Consider the following 11,037-nt stretch of genomic DNA (forward strand, 5'->3'; position numbering starts at 1 on the left):
ATAAGTTTTCCTTCTCTTATGCCGAGTGCTAGCATGCACCATACACCTTATTTAGGAGTCATTTACAAGCATGATAGGTGCATGGGATGCAACCCATGGCGTTACCATTCATTTGTGACGTGTACTTAAATACAAATTATTATAGACTAATGTGTGTAGAATCATTGCTCCTCGTCTCCAACTTGTTAGTAGTCCATCTTCAAGCAACATGGGGAGGGCATGAAGGGTTCTTCTCCATCACCTGTTGTAGAGGTGGACATTGGAGATGGGTTTAGTAACTATTGACTACAACTTTTTTGCATTTTGGAGAAGCATATTTATGGTTATTGGCTCCACTAAGGATATGACATATGAGTTTTTGCACTCTAGGTAGGGGTGGGAAGGGGTCGAGTAGCTGAGTTCACCTAGATCAGGACCTGGACCCGAAACTCATACATGGGACTCATGCCCTGACCTAGACTCGACCGGGTTCAGAATATCTGGACTCCAACCTGGAATTTATTGGGAGGACTAGTACCCTAACCGAACCTAGATCCGACAAACTATACATAGAAAAAATTACTAAATATTACCTAAAAACATGTACCCAAAAGTTACTAAATATTACCAAAAATATGTAAATAGCTAATAAGAAGATTTAAGCAATAATTCATCAATTTTCCCATTTAAGACAAATAAGAAGATTTGCCAAAAAGAAAAAAAGACATAATACGGAGTGGGTAGGCTATAAAAAGAATGTCAAAATACTATAAAGAGTATGTATATATTTACAAGAGAAATGATACTATGAGACCCTCCCACATGCATGTGAGTAGGATGCCAAAGGATCACCATTAAATTTTAACACAGATCTCTAGAAAAATTATGACATAGGTGTGGGACTTGGGTGAATGAGTTTTCTAGACGTCTGTATCAAAATTTAATAGTGATCATTTAAGATCTTACTCATGAGTGTGGGAGGGTCTTATAGTTTCATTACTCATACTACAATATTAACCTTTATATATTTATGTATAAAAATATTATTTGATAATTTAAAATAATTGGGTTAGGTTTAGTTTAGAAATCTAGATGGGAAAAAATAAAAAATAAAAACTATTTTAATATATTTTAATATTATGTTAAAGATAGAATTGACACGGCCACCCTCCAAGAATCCAAGGAAAAACTGCCCATTGTACATGCTTCATCTTTATCTACTCTGTCACAGCATGCTCGATATCAAAAGCTAACTAATAAAAGAAGAAGCATGCATACATAAACTACCCATTTTAGAAGCTTCATCTTTATCTACTCTGTCAGCATGCTCGATATTAAAAAGCTAAATAACTCTCCCTATCCATCCTCATCTCTCTCTCTCTCGTTCAGCTTCTGTCATGGCGGCCTCTCCCGACAACTCCATAGCCCACATTGCTTCCGATGAAGATCAACTCTTTGAATTTGTTGTCAAGAAGGGGCATGGAGTGAAGGGATTGGTCGATGCCGGTATAAGCCGCATCCCTAACCGATACATCCACCCGCCTGAAAAGCTTGCCGACTTCAAGAGGATCTCAAGCACCATAACCTTGCCTATAATCGATCTCTCTGGTCTCAGTGATGCCTCAATCAAGAATTCAATTGCCCAAGAAATTTGGGAGGCGACAAAGAAGTTTGGTTTCTTTCAAGTGATCAACTATGGTGTGCCCCAAGACCTTGTCAAACGCTTAATGGATTCAACTTATGAGTTCTTTGGATTGCCACCTGAGAAAAAGGCTTGTTATTTGAAAGGGGTCTCACCTTGCAAGAATGTGTTCTTAAGCACAAGCTTTACTCCTGAAACTGAGAAATTATTGGAATGGAAAGATTATTTCGGAGTGTTTTTCATTGGGGAGGACGAGGCCCGTGCATTTTGGCCTCCAGAATTCAGGTAAAAAGCTTTGATCTCTTAAATTCGAGTGATTTAGGTACCGACCTTAAAATTTTAGGTAAAACACAAAGGGTGCGGTTTGTATAGAGCCTAGGCTCTAAACAATCAATTTAAAGCCTACCTTCAAATAGTGTCGAAAAATGCTGTTTCAAAATTGAAAATCTTTGTGATAGCTTTCAAATATATTTTCATCTTTATTTATAGGGTTTAAAGCTTCAAAAATAGTGTAGATTGACAGATCTATAAAAATCTTGAATATTGACAGTCCAAAAATGCATTACAAAATACACAATTTCCCAAACTTAAAATCCACTTTTTTTTTATGCCCACACATCTTGATGTCGAGATGATCAATTTGAGGATATTTGGGCATCAAAACAACATCTTCTAGTGAAAGTTTTGAGGTAGGCTCAAATTTGATTGTTTAGAGCCTCTACTCTATATAAACTTACCCAAATACAAAATACTCTGCTTATAGGTAAGAATTACAAAGGAGGTTGGCCAACTCACTTTTTTTTTTCCACCAAAACTACCTCTCGGTCAACTCGAATTTTGATTTTTTTTCTTTTTAGGTTTTTTTGTTAGTAGGGCAGTGCCCCAATCTTTAAGGCACTGCCCTACTAATGTAAAAACTAAAAAAATAAAAAATAAAAAAATCAATATTCAGGTCGACTAGGGGGTAATTTTTTAAAAAAATCAAAAAGAGGGTGGACCAACTTTTTTTGTAATTTCTGCACATAACTGGAGCATTTCGTATTTTACCTAAAACTTTAAAGTCTGTATGTAAATCACTTTCAATTCACATAGGGGAGTGAGTGTTTGTTCCCATTGCCTCTTTTAACATTGAAATTGAAGCAAAGGTCAGTAGCCAGTGGCAGTGTCAAGTTACAAAACTGGTGAGGAGTTTGGTCTAATCAAATCCATTGGACAATCGATCAAATCAATTGGATATGATTAACAATGTTAGAATAAAAATAACAATTTTAAAATATGAAATGTGTTGTAAAAAAGTTCACAACACATTTCAAATATTGATTTTAGTTGGTTCTCAACCAAATCCAATTTTTCTTTAGACTAGACAAGCTAAAACAATGGTTGACAGTCTATCTAGTAAGATATGGCAGTACGGTCCATTTTCTATAACCATGATCAATAGAGCGGAAGGCTTGCATTATGTAATTTGATGTCTATACTTTTCCTAGTGACACTTAACATAAGGGGGGTTTGGCCTCTTGACTAGGGATGTAAATGGGTCACGTTAGGTCTAGGTTGGGCCTAACTTAGATCCAACCCAGCAAGTCGAACGTTGGACCTAGACCCAACTTGGGACCTGATTAGGTCCAAGTCGATCTTTGTCGGGTTGGGTCTAGGTCAAGTATAAGAAAATTTAAAAAATGTGTATTATATATGAACAATAATGGCTCAGGTCGGGTCGGGCAGTGCCAAGCCCAATGGATCCCGATTAGGTCATGAAAGGACCCAAACTCGACCTAACATAACTCTTGGTTCTATAGTTTTGGACATGGACCCAAACCCAAACCTAAGTCAAGTATACCAATTAGGTCTGCGGGTCAATATGACTAGACCAATTCCCCTACTGTTGTCTAAGAGAAAGGTGTAAGCTTGGTCAAACCTTTAGTTCCAAACCCACCTTGATCAACATAAAATTACTAAACCATATGGTCTAACATCAATAGAAAAGTCTACTAAGATACTATTTACTTTCGGTACAAGATCACAATCATATTCTCTCATATTTTAATCAGGTGGTTGTAAGAGTATTATTGACTAGACTCAAAGTTCAAAAATAAATTGTAAACTTTGTTACACACCTCAAGCTTTCCAATTTGACGACTATGAGTAATTGTGACCTTCTTACAATAAAGGTAAATGGCCTTGTAGTCGCAATCCTTACATCAGTTATTCACACTTGACACATTAATATCTTCAAGTCCATGCTGGACATTAAAACATAAGGGAAAGCTTTCTATGTTTCCCCTACAAAATAGAAGTTATATGTTCCCCCTACCATCCAGCCGTTCATTTTTTATTAAGAGAGCCGCTCACCGTTTGATCTTAGATCCGACGTCTCAAGGTATTTTATTTTTAGTTTTTTAATACAATTTTTCTGAACATGAAATTTGATACATGCAATCTTCTCATTGGGGCACACCTATAAAAAAATATTAACAATAATTTTTCGATAAAAGATAACGATCAAAATACCCCTTGAAATCTTTAAGGGTATTTTTGTCATTTTTTTTATTGAAAATATATTTTTTATATTTTTCATTAGTGCGAGTGCGAGTTTAATAGAAGAATGGACGTCCAAAATTTGGTTTCAAAACAGTTTATAGAAAAAAATTTAAAAATAAAACATTGTAGAAACGTGACATTGTGATTGGGGCAATCTTAGCCCTCCAATAAAAAGTGGACGGTTGGATAAGGGGAACATAGAACTTCTATGTTGTAGGGGGAACATAGAAAGATTTTACCAGCTCAATCCAATCCATATTTTTAAAAAAACTCAAGAGGTATTATACTCCGGTGGGAGTATATTGTCCATTTACTCCCTTGGGTAAAAATCCTACTTAGAATTGCTTTTAGGATACCAAATTTTGAGGATGTAACCTCTTCAACATATAGATTAACCTCAATAAAAAAAAAAAATCCTAATTGCACCATGCACTTGAAAAAATAACGTCTCGAGATTGAATACAGACTGTCTAATTTTTAGATGGTGAGAGCTAACTTTTAGAAACTCAAATTTCAATTTTTTTGTTTTTCATCTAGGTGATTTTTAGGTTGTTTCCAAAATTTCAGATTCAAAAAATTCTCCCAAATAGGTCTTCCAACCAAGGCAGGACAAGTGGATTATGCTACTAAAGGAGTACAATATCTGTGTCCTTTAAGAAAAGGAAAAATATACAATGTGACCATTTATCTTTGGTACAAGGTGGTCACAATTAATCATGACCTAGATGTGAAATTGGGTCGGTACATTTATTCTATTGACCAAGCTCAAACTTCAAAATAAATTTTTTGAACTTTGTGACATACCCAAGCTATCAATTTTTTTTTTGAACTTTGTAATGCACCATTGCTATCAATTTCGCATTAGATTGTTATAAGTAGTTGTGACCTCTTTATACCAAAGATAAATAGTCTCATCATATACAATCCCTTAACAAAATAGTCTTATTAGTCGTGTACTTTATTCTCATTATTCCATTCAAAATTTGTTTCCCCTTTAATTTATACTATTATTATTATAAAAAGCCGGTTGTAGAGGATGTTATGTGCTCCGCTACTCAGATATGTTAATTTCATAGAAATAACTCGTGCACCAATTTAAATTGGAAACATATTTCATGGTATTGGCCAAGTTAAGCATATGTTTTGCTTTTCAAGGGGTTTAGGGCCCAAAATATATCAAAATCACTGTGAAATCATTTCTGGTTTAGATTCCTAAACTTCGATACTAAAAAACCAAGTAAATCTCACGATCCTTGAATAAATTAAATGAACAATGCAAAAAAAAAAAAAATTACAAATTTAACCATTTTAAATCTCAAAATTCATCTTTTTTTTGTTTTTTCAATACTCATGATCATGATAGTCAAAATGATAAACATGCAAAATTTGGGTCTAAAACCCATCTCCAAGATGGAGTTCAGGAAGGTAAACTCCATACTATATTTGTGTGTTTTTTTTTTGACATATTAATGTTGGGATGTAATGTTGAGGCATCGGTACTTAAGCGTCAGTCCCTTAAGTGCTGATGCCTCAACCATATTGCGCATGGTTATACACACCTAAACCCTACCATTTTGAATTTGATAATAAAAGTAATTGATTAGCTCTCTCATCTTGTGTACCCCTGCATCAGAGGGGGTTGAGTGCTAGTGTTTTACCAACCTTCAGTTTTGCAGGGATGTGCTTCTAGAGTACCTAAAACTGCAACAGCCCCTTATCTCTTTCATATTCGAATCCCTCTTGAAGGGGCTTGGTGTGACCATAGACGATGAGGTCATAAAAGCATACATAGAGCGCACCGCAGTAAACTTGAACTACTACCCGGCGTGTCCGAACCCTGAACTCACGGTCGGGGTGGGCCCACATTCGGACCTCGGTATCATCACACTTCTAGTGCAGGATGACGTTGGAGGTCTCCAAGCCAAGATAGAAGATGAGTGGGTGGAGATAGCCCCCACGCCTGGTGCTCTCGTAGTGAACATTGGTGCTACACTAGAGGTATGTCCACAATGCATGGATATGTTGTATGGGATGTGAAGCATGGAAGGTTAAGGGTATTTGCCTATTAAACAAGAGTAAACAACAAGTAAAATACATTGTTTGTGCGCGTAGCATTTGAAGAAAAAAAAAGAAAGAAAGAAAAAGGACATGGTTTAGTGAGTCAGCCGACTCATCAAAACATGCGCGTCTCCTCTTTCATCATATATCCGTCTTTCATCTTAGAGATGAACGGCAAAAGGCGGTGCTTCTATTATACGTCAAAATAGATGGTGGAAAACAAATATTCAATGATAGAACTTTTATTTTTCCTAGAGGAAAATGTTCTATATTAATAATCACCAATATAGCTTGGACTAACAAATGCCAAAATGTTGGATCCAAAATTCATCTTTAAGATGGATTTTGAAGGGGGGCGTATATCTACAGGTGAGTTGGCCGACTCACCAAACACTTTACAAAAAAAAAGGCTAAGGAAAAGTGTTCTATGAGTCAGTGGGCTCTTGCACCGGTTGACTCTTTAACATCCATCTTTATGAACATCGTGTAAAACGCACGGGTCAGATCAAATATGAACGGTGCCAAAAAAAAAAAAAAACAAAGCACATTTTAAAGTTGTTGTTTTTTTTTTTTAATTTATTTATTTATGATCAGCTTGGCGTTACTGATCAATCTCTAAAAGTTAAGCTAAAAAATCTTATCTCTAAAAGTTAAGCTAAAAAATCTATCTTTGAGGTAAATTTTAGAAGGGGCTGCACGTGTGTATATATTCAGCTGACTCATAGCAACCCCATCCAAAGGCTATTTACCCCTTATTTTACAATAAATGAACCAAGAATATCCCTATGGTTGCTGTCCAAACCAATGTCATGGAAATCACCTCGGCAAAGGTAGCAACGCAAAGGCTAAGGCGAGTTACCCGGCCGAATGACATAAACCCAAAAAAAAGGATTATGTTAAAAATAGGATTATGTTAAAAATAGGTAAGAAAATTACAAAATAATTAAAAATTCAGAAAACATTACAGGGTTTCAAGGCAAATAACAGTAAACCATTGATTTTGCAGATACTGAGCAATGGAGTATACAAGTGTGTGGAGCATATGGCAAGAGCTACTAGCAACACCAATCGCATCTCGATTCCTATATTCGTGGGCCCTCGGCCTCACACTAAGATTGGACCATTACCGGGGATCCTACAAAAAGATGGGAAACCCATTTACAAGGATTTTCTCTTTGGGGAGTTAATGGAATATTTCTTTGCAATCCCTCATAAGGGGAAGCAAACTGCTCTGGATTTTGCCAGGTTTTAGGGATGGATTTAAGCTTAAAACATGAAGAATGCAGTCAAATAAAATGGAGGGGGATCAAATTAGTGGCATGGGAAAAGGCAAACTATTTTGTTAGTGGCATGAGAAAAGGCTAACTATTTTGTTGGAAAGTGAGGGCATTTCAGTCATTTCGTCCAAAAGAACCCTTGATTTAGTGGTAAAAGATATTTCCATGTGTGTATGTTCCATGCCTCCATTTATTTTAGATTGAAAAGTTAACTTATATACCCCAAAAACTAGTGTCATTGCAGCAAAAGTCGCTCTTGAAGAAGTTACACCCAATAAATAATGAATTATCGAATATAGATGATTTACATTATTTCATTACCGAATATATGTCATACACTATTTGAGTTTTTGCTAAGGAAAATCGTTTCATAGGGAGGAAAATCGTTTCATAGGGCTGCAACCCCATCCAATTAAGTAAAGCCTCACCTCATAACTTATCAAAATTTACAATTCAAGTGTTGAAAAACCTTTAAGCTGATCATCTCAGTATGAACATTATCGATGTACAAAAATAATTAGAATTTTAAATTCTAAAAATAGTGTATATTGTAGTAAATCCTCTAAATCATCTAAACCATCCATTTCGCCCAAAAATAAGTGTTTTTAGTTCCGCAAGATCTGTACATTTTTTTAGTTTCAAATTTTATTGTCGATGTTCATAATCAATTATAGAGCCATCATGAGGATTTCTAAGGCTGAAAGTGCTTTTTGAATGAGAATTTCATGTGAGGCTTTATTTTGTTTTTATAAAGCCTAGGCCCTTCATCCTTTTCTAATGACATAACACACTCTTTTATAGGAGGAAAAAGTTCAAAGATGTCAACTTCATATTATAAAAGTGTGGCCACCTCATAACGAAAAGATTGTCTGGATGCTGAAAAACCCTCCTATTGATCACCTCAATCTCGAGATCTATAGATATGAGAACGAAAAAGATTTCTAGTTTTAAAATGCTGCATCATGTAACACAATATATGATGTTGGGTTTATGTGGCCTATAAAGGCCTTATGAGTGCATGTAAAATGAAATAATATAGTGGAACATGAACTCAGTTGGAGTGTGGTCCTTCGTAGACTATACTAAGCAAACGATGATTTGCTGATACCGATATGTGCTTAACGATCTAGGCCAGTCGGTTGGGAAAAACCCATGTTACCCGGGCATGAAGAAAAAACCGATGAGGGTTTATGGGTTAGCCCTTGATAAGGTCGGAGAACATGCCCGGATGAGTGAATCGAGGGATTGTGTGAGCCTTGTGTGTGATGGTGGCCTACTGAGACAGGGGCCAAAACCCCATCCATGTTCCATCACACGCCATACATATTGATAAATCATTCGGGAAAGCTAAATATTCATCTTTGGGCGAAGCATATGTATGTGCGAGAGATACCCCTATGCACCATATGAGCTATGGTCGCATCAGGTCTAGGTGACCTTAACTCGTCTCTAAGAGATGACCTGTAATCCACAGACTGGGATTGAGACACATTGATTCATCGACAGGACTTTGGTGACCTGCTAATGAGCCTTTGCTTGGACTGTAGGTCATGGGAAACACTGGGTTGGTTCAATAAAGTTAGTGTGGTCTGTAGTCCACAGTTGAAGGTGGAGTACCCTGTTATTACAGATTAGATTCCTAAAACCATATGGATCATTTTCCCATCATATTAATTTAATTGTGTTCATTTTATTATTGAAATGATTTTAGTTTTATTATTTGAATTTTTATGAATCTCTCAATATTTTATTTTTGATTTTTGGACTTATAAAAATATAGTTATTGTTCTTACAAAGATAAAAAAAATTCAAATATATATTTTAAATTATTTTATTCAATTTTAAAAATAATATTAATTTTATAAAATTACATGGGGGCTCATAGTGTATATGGGCCCACCATGTGGCATGTGGGTGGGGGCCCACATGTTCCACAAAAGGGTGGCACGCCCCACCCCTCTTTGGATTGTCTTGTTTACTTTTAAGATAAGGTTAATTTGATTTCTGGCATGTGGTCAAATCTTGAAAGGGATATATTGACCATGGCTTTATCTATTTTGTAGCATGTTTATTTTAAAGAGATATGATCAATTTGAATTGATATGGATCTCATCTTATTTATATTTGATAGTATTTATCTACTTAATATTATTTGACATATCCTTATGGAATATGTGACATGGATCGTGTAATTTTATAGAATGCATGATATTTATTTTATTTAAATATATTTTATTTAAGGAAAGGGGGATAATGGTCTACGCACATTCCATAATATTGATGGTCTATCTATGGAATGGATGGCTCAGATCTCTCACCCCACAAGTCACCTATGTTCAATCTTACAAGAAGAGGTAAGCCAAAGAAAACCCTAAGAAACCATATTCTTATTCAAAGCCTATAAAAAGGGATTGTCTCTACCCAAAAATCTCTATACCTTATCTCTTGTTCCTAATTCTCATCTTTCTCTCTCATATCCCAAAAAGGGGGCACGCACCACTCTCTCATGTTTGATCTCTCTTTCCCACATTGTAAAAGAACCTAAGGGTTTAGGTTATGGAGTTCTTCTAGCTTATCTCTCAAATATGGATTTATGGCTAAGGGTTTTAGGGTTTAGCAAAAAGAGAATCCATCTCTCTCAAACTAGGTTGCTAAAAGAATTCACATACGGTTTGAGTTTATGCTCAAAGGTGTTCAAGTTCGATTGGTATGGCTTGGCCGAAATTTACTTTCCCGATTCGATATTGAAGCTAGACCGTTGATTCCACTCCATCGGATGGTGGTCACTCAGTGTGGGATGTAATAAGCTCGGTTGAGGTAATCTCCGTCACTCTTCTTTTATCTTTTATTCTCAAGCATAGTGCATAATTGTTTCAATGGCATCAAGTTGTTAAGATCTTAGTTTTATTGTTATGTTGATTTCATTTTGAAATTTATCTTATTGTAATAAAGACCATATGTAAGTGATCTTTTGCCAAAAGAAAGGGGTGAAAAAAAAAATAATTGTATTCCTCGGTAAAAGATCATATAGGTCTTTCTTTCATTGGTATCAGAGCTATTGATACTTGATGCTATTAGTTGTCTTTTCTCTTTATTGAGTTTAGATGAAGCTTGAAAATGAGATATAAGAAAGCTAATGACCTTTGTGGTCAAGAAATACACCCACGGTTAAGAATTATTGAAATATTCCAACACCGAAAAGGCAATCTGAATAATGAATATTCTGGGCTATTTTGGAGTAGTGATATGAAGAATATAATGAGGTATTTTTCGATTACATACTCAGTGATATTTTGTATTTTTCAGAGTAGGATGTACTTGCAAAATTTCAGTGGGAGATCTTATTGGAATTGAGAGTTATGGACTCAACCATGAAGGGTGTCAGTTCTGACCATGTAAAATTCAAGAATTGTCCATTGAGCGCCTGATTTTTCTCAGCAATTATATGAATTTATTTCTTGCTAAAATTTTACTGTAACTAACAAAATTGAGTCTACTTTCAACCAAAACAAAAGTTTCATCAAGAAAGTCCTTGTGGTT

At 35.5% G+C, this 11,037-nt stretch overlaps 1 protein-coding gene across 1 annotated transcript; it reads left to right on the forward strand.

The window, feature by feature from the left end:
- The first annotated feature begins 1,353 nt into the window (after positions 1-1,353).
- LOC18424100 (scopoletin 8-hydroxylase) lies at positions 1,354-7,653 on the forward strand. The gene is made up of 3 exons (XM_020676590.2): positions 1,354-1,906; positions 5,839-6,160; positions 7,227-7,653. Exons 1-3 carry the CDS (start codon positions 1,377-1,379, stop codon positions 7,470-7,472), a joined length of 1,098 nt encoding a protein of 365 aa, XP_020532249.1. The 5' UTR covers positions 1,354-1,376; the 3' UTR covers positions 7,473-7,653.
- The last annotated feature ends 3,384 nt before the right edge of the window (positions 7,654-11,037 follow it).

Source organism: Amborella trichopoda, chromosome 9, assembly GCF_054954075.1.
Source record: "Amborella trichopoda isolate Santa Cruz 75 chromosome 9, AtrichopodaSantaCruz75HAP2 v2.0, whole genome shotgun sequence".
Classification (NCBI taxonomy): Eukaryota; Viridiplantae; Streptophyta; class Magnoliopsida; order Amborellales; family Amborellaceae; genus Amborella; species Amborella trichopoda.